General features: G+C 41.6%; 3 protein-coding genes across 4 annotated transcripts; 2 read left to right on the top strand and 1 right to left on the bottom strand.

The window, feature by feature from the left end:
• The first annotated feature begins 160 nt into the window (after positions 1-160).
• Positions 161-3,346, top strand: hmces (5-hydroxymethylcytosine binding, ES cell specific). The gene is made up of 7 exons (XM_079682283.1): positions 161-303; positions 430-648; positions 1,190-1,333; positions 1,417-1,641; positions 1,913-2,064; positions 2,142-2,334; positions 2,421-3,346. Exons 2-7 carry the CDS (start codon positions 460-462, stop codon positions 2,610-2,612), a joined length of 1,095 nt encoding a protein of 364 aa, XP_079538409.1. The 5' UTR covers positions 161-303; positions 430-459; the 3' UTR covers positions 2,613-3,346.
• On the bottom strand, positions 2,762-12,845 carry rab7a (RAB7a, member RAS oncogene family). Of its 2 annotated transcripts, none has more exons than XM_079682288.1 (6): positions 12,779-12,845; positions 7,991-8,053; positions 7,713-7,839; positions 5,313-5,531; positions 4,401-4,529; positions 2,762-4,297 (listed from the first exon to the last, which is right to left on the bottom strand). In XM_079682288.1, the coding sequence occupies exons 2-6, from the start codon at positions 8,041-8,043 to the stop codon at positions 4,202-4,204; spliced, it is 624 nt and encodes a 207-aa protein (XP_079538414.1). In that variant the 5' UTR covers positions 8,044-8,053; positions 12,779-12,845; the 3' UTR covers positions 2,762-4,201. The 2 variants fall into 2 exon arrangements, with proteins under 2 accessions (XP_079538414.1, XP_079538413.1); XM_079682287.1 differs by lacking the exon at positions 12,779-12,845 and adding an exon at positions 9,792-10,144.
• Positions 12,846-12,860: 15 nt separating this feature from the next.
• rpn1 (ribophorin I) lies at positions 12,861-18,241 on the top strand. The gene is made up of 10 exons (XM_079682276.1): positions 12,861-13,221; positions 13,894-13,958; positions 14,417-14,723; positions 14,806-15,015; positions 15,109-15,301; positions 15,399-15,498; positions 15,583-15,721; positions 16,625-16,744; positions 16,902-17,147; positions 17,245-18,241. Exons 1-10 carry the CDS (start codon positions 12,979-12,981, stop codon positions 17,425-17,427), a joined length of 1,806 nt encoding a protein of 601 aa, XP_079538402.1. The 5' UTR covers positions 12,861-12,978; the 3' UTR covers positions 17,428-18,241.
• Positions 18,242-19,146: the final 905 nt, after the last annotated feature.

Here is a 19,146-nt window from a genome sequence, read left to right as displayed (position 1 = left end):
ATGTACTTACTTTACACCACTGGGAAAATGTCAGTATGGTCTTTTCTTTTTTTGTCTATTTTCGATATTTTTGTATATTTTCGATATTTTTGTCTGTTTATGTCGCCATCTTGTGACAGGAGGAGGGACTGCTGTATGCTACGTCACGGTGTCACGTGTGCTTCAGCCTATGCCCAGGCATTCCCCGCTCTACTTTCAGATGTGTACACATAGCCTACTTACACACATGCACGCTGAAAACACAACACATAGCTAATAACGGCAACTTCACGATACATACATATCAAACACACTCAAAAACAGGTAAGCCGACCAACGTTGTTAAATGCCTTTCCAGCTATTTGAAATTAAATGCATTTGTTTGGAAAAAATAACTCAAGCTAACATGCTAACATTGAAGAACTTACCTTGAAAATGTCTGTCTGTCAGGTGCATGCACAGTTGTTTTCTCGCAGTAAAATGTGTGGAAGGACTGCGTGCACCCTTGCTCCTGACGAGGTGAGCCGAGCCTGCAGCTACAGATCCCGGGGAGGACAGAGGAGAGAGCCCCGCTGGAGGGAGGGAGACGCGGATAAATACCGACCGTCTTACAACAAGAGCCCGCAGTCCATGAGCCCCGTCCTGCTGTCCCACAGGCACTTTGATAAGGTAGTAATGTCTTTATCCTGCTCACTAAGAAAGAGGTAAAGGACGCCACATAGGACAGGTGTACATTTCAAGAGACATTCCTGAAAAACTTCTTTAATGCAATATTAACACAGGAACAACACCAAAAAGAAGAGCTCTAATAATCAACAAGATACTTCTTCATATAATATTATTTGTATGTCTTTACTAAACAAGGACCATGTATAAAAAAACATTAATCTCTAAAAAAGAGAGGAGATTCATGCCAGATTAAGATAGAAAACAACAACACTTAAAACAATACTTTAACATGACTTTTTATACAGAAAGGATAGAGAAACGTTTCTCCGTCACATTCCCAATAAAATGTTTCCATTGTAAGCCTCAAAAAGGTTTTGCTACTTGCTAATAGTGTGTCATACATGGGCATGACACACTATTAGCAAGTAGCTTGTATATTTGCATCACTCATCAGGCATTAGAAACAGAAAAATAAAAATGGCCATTTGCATCCTCATTGAAGGTGCTCATGTTATTGTGTTCACTCCTTGTATGTGTTCAGACTGCTCCTGTGGATGAGTGTGTGTTGGCTTCCATGCGTTGGGGTCTGGTGCCCGCCTGGTTCAAGGAGAATGACCCGAAAAAAATGCAATACAGTACCAACAACTGTCGCAGTGAGAATATACTGGAAAAGAAAACATACAAGGTACAAACGGTTTGAGACAATGCTAAGCTGTTGAATTTCCTGTGTTTCATGAAACATGTACTCATTTTATCGTGTCCCCAAAGGACCCTCTGATAAAAGGGCAGCGCTGCGTCATCCTGGCTGATGGCTTCTATGAGTGGAGGAGGCAGGAAAAAGACAAGCAGCCTTTCTTCATATACTTCCCTCAGACTAAGGGAACCAGTGAAGAAAAAACCGAGGATGAAGACGACCCCATGACCTCAACCCGCAATAAGGAGAACTCGGAGACAGCGTGCCCTCCAGAGTTGGCCTCCCCCGACTCGACTCAGGTTCATATTGGGTTTTCTGCAGCAATATAAGCACTATGAACATTTCGCTTTCATCCGGAATAGAAGAATGCAGCTGTGGCGGAAATTACCACGGCTGAAAATATCCTGTGTGGGAGAGTAGCCAAAGCAAAAATGTGCATTTGTCCGCCAGGTGTTTCTTTAGCTTTCAAAGTAACATTACCTACAAAGTCATGCTTTAGTTTGGATGCTGGTCTTTCTCTATTAATTAAATCTGCTAATTCTTGTGGCTATGCCTCTCTATGTTGGCCAGGGAGGAGAACCAGGTGAGTGGACTGGATGGAAGCTGCTGACCATGGCTGGACTATTTGACTGCTGGACGCCTCCCGGTGGTGGAGAACCCCTCTACACGTACAGCGTAATCACTGTGAACGCCTCCAAAAGCCTGGAAGGCATCCATGACAGGTAAGGATCGTTCATGGTGGCTTTTTTTGTCTATGTGTCTGAAATAAACCCTATTTCCTGATTGGTTGTGTTTTTAGGATGCCAGCTGTCCTGGACGGGGAGGAAGAAGTGAGAAGATGGCTGGATTTTGGGGATGTGAAGTCTCTGGATGCCTTGAAGCTGCTCCAGTCTAAAAACAGTTTGACTTTTCATCCCGTCTCTTCGTTAGTGAATAACTCTCGCAACAACTCCCCAGAGTGCCTTCAGCCAGTGGATCTCAACAGCACAAAGGTAATTTAACTTTGTTGGGAAAATGTAGCAATAAAGTGTAAGTTTTAGATTTAAACTGAACAATCTGACTCTTGACCCCCCCCCAGGAGCCCAAACCCACAGCCAGCAGTAAGATGATGATGAGCTGGCTGAAGAGCAGTGCACCTTCAAAGAGGAAGGACCCCGACATGGGCGAGAGTCCAGAAGAGAAAGAAATCAAAGCAGAGGCTCAGAGCAAATCTGCAGGAGGCCTCCAGCAGTGGCTTCAGGGGGCCAATAAGAAACCAAGAACCAAATAAGGATGTGAACTTGTACATTTAAGCCATATGTATTCCTCTTCTCTATAGTATGCCTTTGCTTATAAACCAATAGTATTTTAAGATAACGCTTCAAATGTTTGTACCATTTCATTTCAGTATGTTAATAAATGTCAGAAATAACCAGCATGTTTTATTCAAGATTTTTTATTACTTGAAACGCGAAGACATTTCGCAACAATGTAGATTCTATGCATTTATCATATTAATAATATAATAATGATGAATGCCAATACTCCCTCCACCCCACATTTGTTTTCTTCTTTCAAAGTTACAGTATGTATGCTATCTTGTAATCTATAATGCATTTCAAAGTTTTAACATAATATGAACAGACAGTTAAAGGTCTGATCGGTTAAAAGAAATGTCAAGCACTTAAATCGTTGGCCAACGAGCGACTGGCAGAGTCGGATATGGAGAATTACAACACCACGCTTTGCCTCCCCCACACAACGATTGAGAGGTTTGCAAATATACAAAGTCTTGCAATAGTTTACAGTAAAAAGAAACTAACTAATAGCATCAGTTATGAATGGTGATGAGAAAGACCTCTGCTCAGGTAGAATGACATACTGTCTTCATTTGGTTAATTCCCACGTCAAATGTACCAAAAACAAGCGGGTATGAGATGCACCTTCACTTCCTACAGTGGACAAACAGCTTGTTAGGAGCCCAGTCACACAAATGTCCTCAACCTGAGCTACAAATGCGTTTAGTGTGGCTCCAAAAATGAGATGTCATCAGTAATTGTGGATTACAGCAAAGTGCAAAAAGAAAAATCTGAATTCTGTACACACTGACGGACCAATCACGGAGCTGGATTTCTAATTCTGTGCCAATTAACCAGCAGACAGCATATGAGTGTGACCCACCTTCACACATTCTGATCCTTCACTACCAACTGATTTCTTTATAGATTGCATGAGGTAAAGTGAAACCATGGTAACAAGTGTTTTCTATTTTAAAGTTAAACAAAATTAAGCCACAACACAAATTAGTAAAATGGGGGAGCAGTGTTTTTCCTCCATTCATGCAGCAGTGGCGGGCCGTGAAAGTAGAAAACAACCACCACTTGTTTAAGAAACTGATGAAAAAAAGCCCAACAACTAAACATTAGTTTTTTCTAATTTTACTCATCAACACAAATATGTAGATATAATGCTTCGATTGACCAAATAAAAGCAGTTAGAACCAAAACTGGGCGTGAAAGCAGCGATATGCATGGAACCGAAAATGAGGTTACCCCGAACCACCACCACCATCATCATGGAAAAGTACATGGGGGGAAAACTGGGAAGTAATAAGCATCATACAAGTAACCTCCATGATGTTTCCTTAGGGTGTTCTTTGGGCTAGGAGACTGATATTTTATAGAAAATGTGTGTTTTGTATACATAAGGAGGTGAGTGCAGAATGCCTGTGTGTGTAGTATACTCAATGAGTGGGATGCTCCTTGTTTGTTGGGCATTAGGGTTAAACACAGTGGCCCATGGGATAAGGGATATATAGACAAGGCAAGACAGGGAAGTGACGGGGATCCCCCCCCAAACCCCTGGAGATCTTCAGAGTCCTCAGCAGCTGCAGGTCTCCGCTGACGGCTTGGCTCGCTCGTTCCTGTCCAGCTTTATCGGCTCGGGGAACTCGTTGTACAACTCCACTTCGGTCTCCTGAAATCAGACGATGTAGATGCATCTTTCACAAGAATCCATGCTGAAAAATACGATTTATTTACATGCATTCAATAAGTGTTTCAGTGCAGGCCTACGTTACCTGTTTAAGGGCGTTGCGTGCAATAGTCTGGAAGGCTTGCTCCACGTTGATCGCCTCCTTGGCGCTTGTTTCAAAATATGGGATGTTGTTCTTGCTTTGACACCACGCCTGTGCTCGCTTGGTGGTTACCTGAAACACAAAGGAAGTGATGTCATACTGAGAAACGGGTCTTGAGATAAATACCAGAGAATACCATAATATTGATATTATGGTAGTAATTTGGTAATATCATGTAAATAATCTAGTGCTTCCATTCTCTACTTTATTGCTTATATGTCATTTACTCTCTAATGCTGCTTTATTACAATACTGTTTTTACCATGGATCTGTTGTTATTAAATTTGATGAACATGTGCTTGCCTCTCAACTTAATACATTAGTCTACTCATCTTATTTGCCAAAAAAAAAAGAGTCAAAATGCACAATAAACAAAGTAAAAGATACGTTTGCATTGTTATTAGCTTCTAGATAGTAGGATATTTTAAAAACTGTTCAGAACCAATTTTAAAAAGGTCTCAAAAAGTACAAACCATAACTGTACTAACTTCAATTTTCTTGGAGCCCCCCCTCCCCCCATAAACAACACCGCTGGAAAATATAACTATGATGTGACTTTTTGTTCTTGCTCTGTCTGCCTTTTCCAACACCCCCAACCACAAATCAGTGTAATACATTTGCCACATTTCAATTGGTGGCATTATTACATTTTCTATTGATATCATGATAATATTGTTACTGTAAATACTTTTGGCCACAACAATTGTTAAAATAGTGAAAATGTAATATAAAAAGACTGAAAATAATGACACGCTTAATCCAGGCTATTCCAAAACTCAGAAATAACCACTCACAACTGTAGATTTACACAAAAAAGGACATAAGGAGACCTTAAATGAGATTATCTGGACCCACCTGTCTGTTCTCCAAGTCAATCTTGTTGCCCAGCACCACGAAGGGGAAGTTCTCGGGGTCTCGGGGGCTGGCCTGGATCAGGAACTCGTCCCTCCAGCTGTCCAGGGTCTTGAAGGTGTTTGGTGCCGTGACGTCGAACACCAGGACGCAGCAGTCGGCTCCGCGGTAAAACGCTACGCCTAAAGACTGGAACCTCTCCTGACCGGCTGTGTCCCAAATCTGAGGAACAGAAAAAGAGGACAAGGTGTTTACATGCACAAAATAATCAGATTACTGCAAATAAGGAGATGAAGGTGATACTCTGGCTGCAGTGCTAACGATGTTCAGGTGAACCAGATCCACCTTATTACGTACACTGTAAAGAAACGAAAGAGTAAAAGAAGGCACTTTGATTGCGTTTCTGCCATAATTGTGTTTAGGTAGTAGGTTCATTTTCACTCTGTGGTGCATGTGTTGAACCCAAATACTGAAAGAATAAATGTTACATTTTACTTACACTGAACAAAAATATAAATGCAAGACTTTTGTTTTTGCTCCCATTTTTCATGAGATGAACTCAAAGATCTAAAACATTTTCTATATACACAAAATAACCATTTCTCTCAAATATTGTTCACAAATCTGAAAAAATCTGTGATAGTGAGCACTTCTCCTTTGCCGAGATAATCCATCCCACCTCACAGGTGTGGCATATCAAGATGCTGATTAGACAGCATGATTATTGCACAGGTGTGCCTTAGGCTGGCCACAATAAAAGGCCACTCTGAAACGTGCAGTTTTGCTTTATTGGGGGGGTCTGGGGGGGTCCGAAAACCCTAGGGTTAAACCCTAACCCTAACATGTCACCCATTGAGCATGTTTGGGATGCTCTGGATCGGCGTATACGACAGCGTGTTCCAGTTCCTGCCAATATCCAGCAACTTCGCACAGCCATTGAAGAGGAGTGGACCAACATTCCACAGGCCACAATCAACAACCTGATCAACTCTATGCGAAGGATATGGGTGACATGTTAGGGTTAGGGTTTAACCCTAGGGTTTTCGGACCCCCCCAGAGCCCCCCAATAAAGCAAAACTGCACGTTTCAGATTGGCCTTTTATACGGGGGGGGGGGGGGGGGCTAGTGGAGTGTGAACGTTGTGATCAGCTGTTTTAGCGCAGTTCTCCAGTGCAGGGGGGGGGAGTCTCCCTCCGCGGCCGGTTGGCGTAGTTTTGGCACAATTCCGTTGTACAGACCGACGTTAACAGCAGCCCTGTCCGTGCACACGGAGACCGACTCTGTCGTCCGGTGATCTAACCGCCTTCTGGAAAAGCTTCACAAGTACGTCGGTACGCAAATGCGCTTTGTGACACAAGTGATGGTACGCATTTCAGATTACGCACATAACCTGCGTACCAGTTATGTGCACCCCTGTACTACAGCAAAAGTATTCTCCGTCGGGGCTTCCTGCAACAACAACACGCCGTTATCTTGATTCTGATTGGCCAGAAGACATTATCAAAGATGTTCTATTGAGAAGACGATCACTACGTGACAAAAGTTTTCAAAACCGTTTCTGGTCTTCGGTATTTCCAGACAAGTGGCTACTGAAATCAATCTTACTAACTGCTGTCTGTGCAATGCTCGGCGCGAGTTGGCAGACTTTATTTTGCTTACTTTAACATCATTTTTCATGGTGGGCCTAAGCCATTTCTTGGTATGGGTGTAGCCTACCCTGGTGCTGCCACTGGTGGGATGTATGGGGCGGGCCATTCTGCACATGCGTTAGATGCGTTAAATATTTTACCTCAATTAATTCAAAAAATTAATTAGCGCCGTTAACGCGATAATTTTGACAGCATTCATTTAAATAAATATTTAACAACAAATGGGCCGGTTCTAAGGGGTTATTCAGTTAAGGCCTACAGCTGTGCACATGTCATCATTAACAGACGTCGTTTAAAAGTGACGTTTGAGTGAACGAGGACGTCCCAATTAATACCTGAGGACTCCTCTGTCCTCGTGTCTCCTCCTCGTGTCTCTCGCTCGCATCTTACGGAGGTGGAGCTAAGACGCAAGGAAGGGACGCGAGTGAGGGAAAGGAGGAGTCGAGGAGGGGTATTGGGATGAGGCTATTTACATTATAGATTCTTTGGATTTATTTCTCTGGGTTTAACTAAATACGACTGTTACAAAATGATTGTGGTAATGAAAATACACAAAAAGTTTGAGCCTTGTGGTTTCTTTTAACAATTCATTAAATGCATTTGACAGTTGTAGAACGAAATACTGCCTTTACTCTGGTACACATTAAAACCCTTGGCAGACCATTGTTGCATTTAGTGCTGGTTTAAGACATGTACATTGTGTTTCAATGAAAGATAGGGTAGCATGGCCTTTTTGTGAAAGTTTTCAAAGTACCTGCATTGTGACGAGTCTGTCATCCACCATGACTTCTTTCGTCAGGAAATCAGCGCCTATTGTGGCTTTGTACTGGTTACTGAACTTCTTATTCACATACTGGTTCATCAACGAGGTCTTCCCAACTCTAGGAGGAAACAAATAAATCACAGGACAACATTCAGAGACTGTGATGAAGCCACTGAGGTGCATTGATTCATGGTGCACACAAAATCATTATAGGAATAGATTAAATCCCCTAATGAAGTGCTTTGATGCTAAGGCTCAACGACACTCACCCGGAGTCTCCGAGGATGATGACTTTGAGTAGAACTTTCTTCCTTGACGTCATTGTGCCACAGCTGTAAAAAAAAAAAAAAGTAGAGAAGATGGGAGAATAAAAGTCTTCTAGTAAAAGCAGGGCAACATTGGAAGTGCTCAAACAAGACGGATACAGCGATGCCTGAGTGATGACTCTTTAGTTATGGGCCAACAGCTTTGACTGAAAGACGATAACATGTGTGTGATCTCCAAATAAATGTCAAAGAAATGGGCCTGTTGTAGGAATGAAACCAACTGCAGTCACTCCTACAGTCCAGTTTCCTTTACTTCACAAAGAAAAATACAGCAATTGGTGTAAAACAATAAGCTGCAACACAATGTACCAAGAGGCTCTAAATACAGGCTCTCAAAACAATTCATAAAACGCACAATTCACTATATTTGTTTTTTTTACCCACAGTTATTTGAACAATGCCGTGCTCAGGATGTTGATGAAATAAACTATTTTGAGCACAAACGCTAGCTGTAATTATTAATACTGTAAAGTGTAGATTTGGTGTTATATATTTTCACAAACCATTCAATGGATTAAAACAAAAAAGTATAATCTTTCCCCAAGATTAAATGTGCAGCTTTTTAAAAAGCATACATAGAAGAAAAAAAAAGATCAAAACCACATTCACTCGAAACACACTGAATGAAGCCATGGATCTTATCATCACATGTCAATACTGAATTGCTTCATGAGGACTTCCCAACTGAGACCTGTTATTGTCAAACCAGATGAGCAGGTGTTGATGCAATCTTCTTTCCCCGATTGACTCATCTTTATTTCCAAGATCCTTTAAATTCATCCTAACTAAATGTGCTAGTGAGTTTTTACAAGACAAGCAGAAATGTGTCTTCTTACATTAAAAATATATAAACCATATTTCTGATAACTAATGGTATTCAGAGGTACTGGTTGTATTTGCAATAAATCTCTTTTATGTGTCTGCTCAAGACATCACCAAGCCTTTCTGATTTTGACTGAGTGTGCTGCATTGTAATAATAAACCACCTCGTACAGCTGTATGAGCAAAGTCCAAACTGTATTACCGATGGGCTTTAAATCATAATTCCCTTCTGTTAGACCCTGGAGAAAGCATTATGGAAGAAAAAAACATTAATGGGGTTTCTCTACACAACACTCAACCACTAATGTGTATCAAAAAGCAGCGGCTTGAATCCACATCAGTGCTATTATGAGGCAAAACTAGCATAGAGCTATCGCTGCGGGCGGCTCATAATCTGCACCCCATGACACTGTGTCAGGGACTGGTCACATGGTTTTAAAACACAGGACTAACGGAACCATGACTTGGCAAGCATGATTAGCACAGCAAATGCTGTAGTTTAAGACAAAACACACCGGTATAATCCATAGGTATGATCAGTCAATATATACACTTTTCTGGTAGTATATATTTCTACTTAATAAACAGACTTCATATTTTAAATTGTAACCATTAAAACATCAAACATACATGTCGGAGATCAAATTCCAGATAGCTAGTTAAGCATAGAAGAACATTATGAAACATGGCTAGGTGAATAGTATTGTTATTAAATAAAGACAATTTACAAATCAACTAAATACTAATTTTCATAACGTGTCAGCGAACAATTACCACATCGGTGACACTTCTTGATTTAAGCTAACGTTTAGTGAGCTAAGCAAGGATTTTACCAAATGTGAAACTAAGTTGACGACAGCTATATCGTTATTGTGTATATTGTTAGTAAAAAAAACAAGTACGACAGACAACTCAAACCAACCTGGGCGATGATCCTGCGGTAGAAAAGATCAAAAGTGGGACTTTTCTTCTGCCTCAGTTGGGAGCGCTAGCTAGGCTAACTAACAGGCTAACAGATCCTGTAAACCGTCAGAAAACAACACTTTTTAGCGCATCAACAGCTCAATATTCTCCGATAGCTAGCCTCGCAGCTAAGCCTGCTTATCAAAATCGACACTGCCACTGCCGATATATCCCTCCCTTCGTGTAACAGAAGCGATTTGGTACAATGGTCGGTTTCGTTCCCGTTAATGCTTTGCTTTCCCCTGTCAAGCTAACCGTGCTAGCTGCTAGCTGAGCTCTGCTCACTTCCTCCAAAACAAGCTCTGTCGGGATGGCTGACGTCACGCTATGGACACGCCTTGTTGCACAGGACAAGTCAACAACACTTGACTCAAGCATTCAACGGTTTTATCTCATAATAATAATATTAATTATAATATATTATTATTTATATAGTGCTTTTCCTGGTGCTCAAATCGGTTAGCACCGTAGCTACAGTGAAGGTATGGCAATTACAATCCCATCACATAAGACATAAAACAATAAAAATAGTGCAAAAAGAAACAGAATAGAAGTAAAATAATGCAAGAGAATGTTGCAAGTGACCAATGTGCAAGTAATGCAGGTGAACTAAATACATGTAAAATAGAATTAGATGGGCTAAAAAAACAACATCTGTACTCTATCAATATTAATTATTATTTAATGAGTCATTGTTTATGTATTGATATCATTTTTTTATTTAATCATTGTATTTTTAATTGTCATTATAATTCTTTGAATAGCATTTATGTACTCTGTACTCTGTCACCCACACACGCCATCTAGGCGAACCACCAACCCTCTGCTTGTTAGGCATCCATTTACCCCTTCAGCCAAAGACACCAGTAGCCTACATATTATTCCAGTCAAATTTTACAGGATTGGCATCTACCTTTATTAGGGTTACAAGGCGACACAAAGATATTGTTAAAGAACATTTGTTTGAACTCATCTCCAGTAGTAACCATCAATTTTTCACATCTGTTCCGGAAAACATTTAGAAAAAACTGACCTCCACATTGGTATCCATTTACTCCTTGTGCCAGATACACCCAGATGTATTTCATCAAAATGTTACAGAATGGGCTCATTCGTATATTAGGGGTAGAATGGGACTACCTGAATATGTCCGTTAGAAAAAACTGGAATTAAGCATAAATATCTTTCTACCTTTTTCCGTTTTTTACACCACAATTAAAAACGTTTTTACAAGAGTTTCCGAGAGCTGTTATTCTCTAAAGAACTTGCAAGAGTTCCTCCCCGGCAGCTCGGTGAGGTAAAATAACAAAACAATAGAGCATGCTCGGAGTTGAACCCTCAGGTTGGCAGACATCCATTTACACACACAAGCCACACACATATTGCATTAACATCTTACTATTACCTTACATTATAACATTATCTTAAATTAAAAGCTTCTACCTTCAAGCTTTATAACCTGACCAATGGTATTTTACCTTTTAAGTAAATATCCGTTACAATGCAAAACCTTTTTTTCATAACATTTTAACGATGGAACACTTTGAGATGAGGAGGAGAGAACTTGTCAGAGGAGATATTGTAAAAACATTTGTTGAAACTCATCACAGGAAGGGACAGTCCAATTTCTTATATCTGTTCAGAAAACACAAAGCTGCCTACCAGGGCATCTGGAGTCAGGTTTCTTTCATATGTGCTTTAAAAACAATGGAGCCTCGGTACCTTTCCAACTTTACCAAACTTCAGGTTTTTTTCCCATTAAAACAAAACCTCCATTCAAACAACAAAACGGTTATCTCGATTGGGACAGTCAGGCTATGACTTCATTATTTCTGAACAACAAGCAGTTATTATGTTGCTTTATCCTAGTGTGTATTGTGCTGCTTGTTAAATGTGTGCGTTATCTCACTGCTATAGTGGAGAAGAGCTTCAAAATCAAAAATCTCAAACCTGTTAGAAATCCCATCCTGTTACTGAGTTTTAGGCATAGGTTTTAGGTACTAGCAAAACCTTTAGCAACACCATTGTTGACGCTAATAAACATTTATATCTGGCTCTTGAGGGGCTCTGAAGAGAAGTGTACTTCTTGCGCCAAATACATCAATATAAATAAATCAAAGTTTATTTTATCAGCCCGATATCACAAATTGTACTTTTGTCTCAGGGGGCTTTAAGGTTTATACAGAACATGAATATGCTGGAAATTCCCGGTGCTGAAAGCTTTTGAAATAGTTATTGAAGAGAGAAGAGTCATGGGTTTCTCCTTACATTGTGTAGTACAACTTGACACAAAGCTCCCAAATAAAAGGGGGACTGGTCCGAAGAAGTGAAATAAAATATTATAGCAACTCAAAGATATTGTTAAAGACACGTGCACAACTTCAAGAGCAACATTTGTTATAAATGTTGCCGTATCCAATGCTACCAAGCAGAACAATATTGTGTGAAACACGCAGTTTATTTATTTCCACATTTATTTATTCCCGTATTTATTTATGTATCCCTGTATTTATGTATTTATACTTGTGTCATGTTCCATCCTCCACACAGAGACTAAAAGCCAGATGCCTGCCGAAACCAGGGATCGAACCAGGGACCTTTAGATCTTCAGTCTAACGCTCTCCCAACTGAGCTATTTCGGCTTCATGTGTGGCTAAGTGGTGTGGTCAAACTAATCAAACACAATGTGTCACAAACAAACCATATAAAAACACAAAACCCCATTCGGTGAAACGCAACGAAATTCGGTGTTTTTGATTTGTTGATATTAAACTGGACCGCTGTCATCAATAGGCAAAGTAACTAACATTAATATTTCAGTTGGAATGGTATGACAGTAGAACATGACAACAATGAGAGGTAAACCTTTTATGTTGTCGTCTTAAAAGGCAAGTTTTGGTTTTATCGGTTTTATCCATAGATTTTTATCTTAAAAAAGTTGTTTACCTGTTAGATTTCACAATCGGGTCCGACGCAGGGCGCTTTGTGAACGTGCAGCACGCACCGTGACGTCATGACGTTGGTCCGAATGTAGCGTCATCCTTTCTGATGTAGAGCGGCACGGCGGCCTTTCTTTGCTGCTCTACATATCCCTCCGTCTCTGTCTGCAATTATTCCCGGTATTTCAGTTCTGAATTTCTCCAAACATGGCTCGAAAGACGCCGGTTCTCGCAGCGTGCCTGCTGCTGCTTCTGGCCGCTGTGGGCTCGGAGGTTTCTGCTGACGGGTTGGTTTACGAGGACGTGAAAAGAACCGTGGACCTGAGCACTCATCTGGCTAAGATCACGGCGGAGATCGTGCTGTCCAACCAGGGACCCTCCGCCGTTCATAACTTCATATTAGGGATAGAGGCTGAACTAGTCCCGAACCTGGCGTACATCGGAGCTTCGGTGAGCCTAAAACACCAGTGAATCTTAAGCAACGCTAACACCTCCGGCTGTAACCGGCTAGCTAGCTTTAGCATGTTAGCAACCTCATAGTAGGCTATTAAATGCTTGCCTGTGCAAAGTCTTGCTGCTGTCAAATTATGCATTTTCTTCTCATTTGGCTGCAGCAATTCTGTAAATAGCAAGCTAGCATATTTTACAATGTGCATGCATGCAATCACAGCTGCTAGCTAACATCAGACTTGTGTGATTCAGTGAGGGGAGTCACGTTATAGGAAGTCAGTTAGCTACTATTTCAGCATTTACTATTATATTGATTAGTGCAGACTTTGGGGATCAGAGGATTTGCAGTGCCCCATAATGTAACAAACAGCTCAATTTATATTAGATTAATTCATTTTTTGAATGACTAGGGATGTTAACTTCCGCAGGCTGCACGCTCTGTCAGTGGCTGAGCGACACGTATGAGCTGGGCAGATCGCTTCCGTGTGTGACTGCGCAGGCCAGCCCCCTTTCATGATGTATTAAACTGTATCAATGCTCTGTTTGAGACAATTAACTCACATTGTACATTTATTTTAAAATAACGAATTCCAATATTGATTGCTCAGAAATGTGTTTCGCTTGAAAGTGTTTTTTAAATAATGTATGCTCAAACCACCATGTTTCCTACAGGTAAAGGGTGATGAGGAGGATGATGGCACACTTGAACTCCAACAGACAACAATTCAGGGCCAAAGGTAAGAGAGTGGATTCTTACATTGTCTAAATAGATTCTGAGAACAGCCAGTAAAAACATATCAGACACGGTTTTCCAACAGTTCCTCGCTCCAGCATTCAGAAACTCCCAACACAAAAAAAGACACAGATTAATTCATTCCAGTGACTTTTTATTTGAAAAAAACAAACAAATATTTGCAATTTATAAGACAAATAATTTGTCATTTTGGCAGCATTTTTCTATGTATAATGTAAATCAATAAAACTCCATATCCCAAAAATAAATTCCTTAAAACAGGATTGCCTTTTTTAGTTCCTGAGAGGCTGATCTAAGATAGATAGAAAAATACATAGATATTTTATTCATCCTAAAGGAAAATTATTTTGTGACAGCAGCAATAATCCACCAGCAGCAGAATTTAAATTATTATGCAAATGTTCTTACCCATGCTCCTCTCTGTCTCATCCTTTTCCACAGTGGGGCTTTCTACAAAGTGCAGCTGCCTTCCAGTCTGGCAGCGGGGGCTCAGCTGAAAGCAAAGTTGGAGATGACCTTCAGCCACGTCCTGCAGCCCTTCCCCTCTCAGATCACCCAGGCCGAGCGCCAGCTGGTGGTCTTCCAAGGGAACCACTACATGTACTCCCCTTACCCCATCCGCAGCCAGACCACACGCGTCCGCCTGGCCTCCAAAACTGTGGAGTCCTACTCCAAGCTGGGTAACCCGAGTAAGAACGATGAGATCATCGAGTACGGACCTTTCCGCGACGTGGCTCCGTTCAGCGAGGTACAGCTCGGACCACATTCGACAAACTTCCGGTGAAACTGCGAGAAAGTTTGCTGAAATGTTCTGTTTTTTGTGTGTTCAGGATACATTGAAGATCCATTACGAGAACAACTCGCCCTTCCTCACCATCAGCAACATCGTCCGCACCATCGAGGTCTCTCACTGGGGTAACATCGCTGTGGAGGAGACCATCAACCTGAGGCACACAGGGGCCGTCCTGAAGGGGCCCTTCTCACGCTACGACTATCAGCGCCAATCAGACAGCGGCATCTCATCTGTCAAATCCTTTAAGGTATTAAACGTTAACTGCATCCACTTCCCATGTTTTTACTGTTACGGTGATGATGATGATGATGATGATGACTGTATACTTTCTCCTCAACAGACTATCCTCCCTGCATCGGCCCAGGACGTCTACTACAGAGACGAGATTGGAAACATCTCTACCTCCCATCTGCAGGTTCTGGATGACTCTGTGGAGGTGGAGGTCCGGCCTCGCTTCCCCTTGTTCGGCGGCTGGAAGACCCACTACATGATTGGCTACAATCTGCCCAGCTACGAGTACCTCTACACCCTGGGTGGGTTGACTTATGATAACCGCAAGAGGAGTTTAACACTGAAAAGGGGAATATCCCAGGGTGTGCTGCTTATGTCTCGAATGCTTTTCTGTTTCAGGTGACCAGTATTCTCTGAAGATGAGACTCGTTGACCATGTGTATGATGACCAGGTGATTGACTTCCTCACCGTGAAAATCATCCTCCCAGAGGGGGCCAGGTTAGTGTTTGAAAGCAAATCCAAAGCATGTTTAGTACAAATCTCTGCAGTATGTGATGCTGATTTCTGGCATTTTCCTTACAGAAACATCCAAATGGATACACCCTACAAAATTGATCGCAAGCCAAACCAGCTGCATTATACATATCTGGATACCTTTGGCCGACCAGTGCTGGTGGCCAGCAAGAGCAACCTGGTGGAGCATCACATCCAGGACGTTATGGTAAGAAGAACCGTAGGAAATGATGGGGATTGTGCATTCTATATTGTATGCATATTCATCATTTATCGGCAGATTTGCAGAAGATTGCTTTGACTAAAGTTAGCTACTATATCATTATTTACAAGATTACATGCAGAACAGAACTGTAGGTCTTTTTAGTTTTTACAAAGGAATACAAAACTGACACACAAAATATTTTAAGGTAATTGTGAAATACTTCAAATTGAAATGATTTCACAACTCGAGACACTTCCCTCCTCTGCCACTTCCTGGCAAGAAATATCTTATAATCAGCCGAGTTCACGTGTAAGAGTAGTATAAACTTGGGTGAGTTAACACGGGAATAAATGTTTTTACATCAGTCCTTCCAGATTTGAGGAGGTGGGTGAATCTCTCAGCAAAATGATGAAGGTTGCTTTGTGAAACAAGACTTGGGACAGCTTCTAGGAAAAGGCAAAGGACCAGTATGACTTGTTTGTGGTTTCTAATGATTATCACAGTCTTCAGTGGCTGATTAGTGCTGTAACTGTTATGAGTATTTGTGTGGCTATACTGTACTTTCATAACACATTTTTCACAGAACTGCATCCTCAAAGGGTATACAGTCAGAAAAAAGTGTTCAATTACAAATGTGTTACAGAAAATAGCATCCAATTCCATTTTTGGAAAGTCATTCATTGTTTTTGTCTACTAACTAATCAAAATAATGATTTTAGCATTAGATATTGGGTTATATAGCCCTCTCCTTTCAGGGCAGCCCCATGATTTACAGCTTAAGACACCGACCATTGACCCTCATTTTACCTCATCTCACTACTATAACTATATAGCAAAAGACATTGTGATGTACTCTGTGAAAGTGTACTCTAACCTAGTTTAAAAACTGTCTCTTGTGATTTTCAGGTTCATTATAACTTCAACAGGATCTTGATGCTTCAGGAGCCTCTCCTGGTTGTAGGAGCCTTCTACATCCTCTTCTTCACTGTCATCATATATGTCCGCCTGGACTTCGCCATCACAAAGGTACAGTAGCGTTTGTGTCTCTTTTTAGAAAGGAAGCCTGGTTTCTGCTGGCCTCATTTGAACCCTGATACCCTCCTCCTTTTGGCAGATATTCTGCATAATTCTGTCTACACTTATTGGCATCATAGTTTTAAATGTGTGTTGCTTGTTTGTCCAGGACCCTGCGGCTGAGGTGCGTATGAAGGTGGCCTCCATCACAGAGCAGGTTCTGACTCTGGTCAACAAGCGTCTGGGTCTGTACCGCCACATGGACGAGGTGGTGAACCGCTATAAGCAATCTCGAGACACGGGGGCGCTAAATAGCGGACGGAAAACCCTGGAGGCGGACCACCGCAACCTGACCAATGAGATCAGCTCCCTTCAGGCCCGCCTCAAAGCCGAGGGATCTGACTTGGCCGATAAGGTGGGTGACGTGTAATGAAAGCACAGATAAGTGAAATAATTTGAAAGTCATTACAAAGACGCTAATGTTTCCCCCCCCCCCCCCCCCCCCCCCTCAGGTCGGGGAGGTGCAGAAGCTGGACGGCCAGGTGAAGGAGCTGGTGTGCCGCTCCAGCCAGGAGGCGGAGCGTCTGGTGGCCGGAAAGGTGAAGAAGGAGGCTTACATCGAGAGCGAGAAGACGCTGAGCGGCAAGAGACAAGAGCTGGTCGGCCGCATCGACAGTCTGCTGGACGCCCTCTAAACTACTCCTGCCACACACGAACAGACACACACACACACACACACACATCATCCATGCGACAAGACAAGACCGACTATTTGTATGAATGAGAATTAAATGAAATGTGACACATTTGCTTACACATTTTTTGTACCATTCTTGAGACATGGACAATTAAAATCTGATCTTTTGGCAGTGACGGGTTTATCCAAAAATGTGTGCCTTGTGATAAACTTGAGGTCAGCTCTGCGTCACAAAATTTGGCTTTTTTTGTTTGTCTGTATTTCAGTTTGTTGAGCTACACTTAAACTCTGACACACTGCTCAGACTTGACACTTCATTTTCATGTTCGGATCTGGACTTTGTCTTTTTTTTCTGTATGTATGGTTATGGGACTTTTTTTTGTTGGAAACTTATTGCAGAATTGCAGATTGCCCAAATCTTTTCGTCCTCATGTCTTTACTCGCATAAGCCGTATTCAAAGATTGAACCATCTCTCGCTCTGAAGTATGAAAGTGAATGTTTTTCAAATCGTATCTCTTTTGCACTTACAACTGTTTTCTACTCGCCCCCTAACTGACATTTATATTTGAACAAATCCGAAGCTCTAAATTTGTCTCATCCCACATGCTTGTTGATGTCCCTCAGTCACATTTTCTACATTTTGTATTATTTTCTTTTTGTAAGTGATGTTTTTTTTTTCGACCATGAGATTAGTGAATACATGAGATTAGGTTTATGCGAGAAGAGACACGAGAGATGGGACACGGATGTTTGTGGAATGGGTGATGACATGAAAAGCTGTCAAATTTGAAATAAAGTTTTGAGAAACTCAGCATTTAGCATGTTTTTAAGACAACACACTGGGGAATGAAGATGGAAAATGGAGTTAACAGCTGTTGGATAGATCATCGAGGGATGCAGTCCCTTGGTCAATCAAAAGAGGGCGCACTTGTGTCAAGTACCAACAGCAGGCTTTTTCTCAAAGCTTTGATTCTCCCATTGAATACTTTGCAGACATGAAGATATCATCCAAAAAAAGCTACAAATGAGTTTTTCCTTATTCCCCTTTTTTAAAAACTGGGGATTTCCAGCACATTGTTGCATTTCTCATTTCAGAGAAACCACACCTATCACCCTCTCCTCCCCAGTGAGCGGAGCAGCCGACCTGCCTCCATCCCAGAGGTCAGTCTGAGGTCATCGCTTTCCCTCTGAGGTCACCAGGGGTCCCGGCAGGTCACTTCCTGCTCCATAATAACAGTTTTGGTTCCCCTCACAATGATAATGTTAACATATTGTATGTGCCATACAATAATCATTCTGAAAATACACAGCAGGGGGAAAGCAAAGACAATGTCTGTTAGCGCTGATGCTCGGTGCTGCTGAAAGGCCACACAATAGCATTTTTGTTTGTGTGTTTGTTCTGTGAGTGCAGATTTGGAGCGCTGAGAGTTCGGAGAGTCGCCGAGTCTCATTCACGTCTACATCAGCACCGAGACCGAGGACAAACGCTGAGCTCACGTCTGCTCGGCCTCGATGCTATCAGGTCTGTGAGTTTCAGTGACGTGATTGAAAGATTCCTTTGGAGGTTGTTTTTGATTTGTGGATTTCAGAGGGTTTATAGACTGACACTCTGGCCTTAAAATTACTTTCTTTCAAATAGAGGACTGTGAATTCATCTTAGATGTCGTAACAATACCCGAGCAGCAAGGATTTTGGTACCAGAGCCTCTATTGATCT

The sequence above is a fragment of the Notothenia rossii genome (assembly GCF_949606895.1).
Source record: "Notothenia rossii genome assembly, chromosome: 5".
In the NCBI taxonomy this organism is placed as follows: Eukaryota; Metazoa; Chordata; class Actinopteri; order Perciformes; family Nototheniidae; genus Notothenia; species Notothenia rossii.
This window is presented reverse-complemented; position numbering and strand designations above follow the sequence as displayed.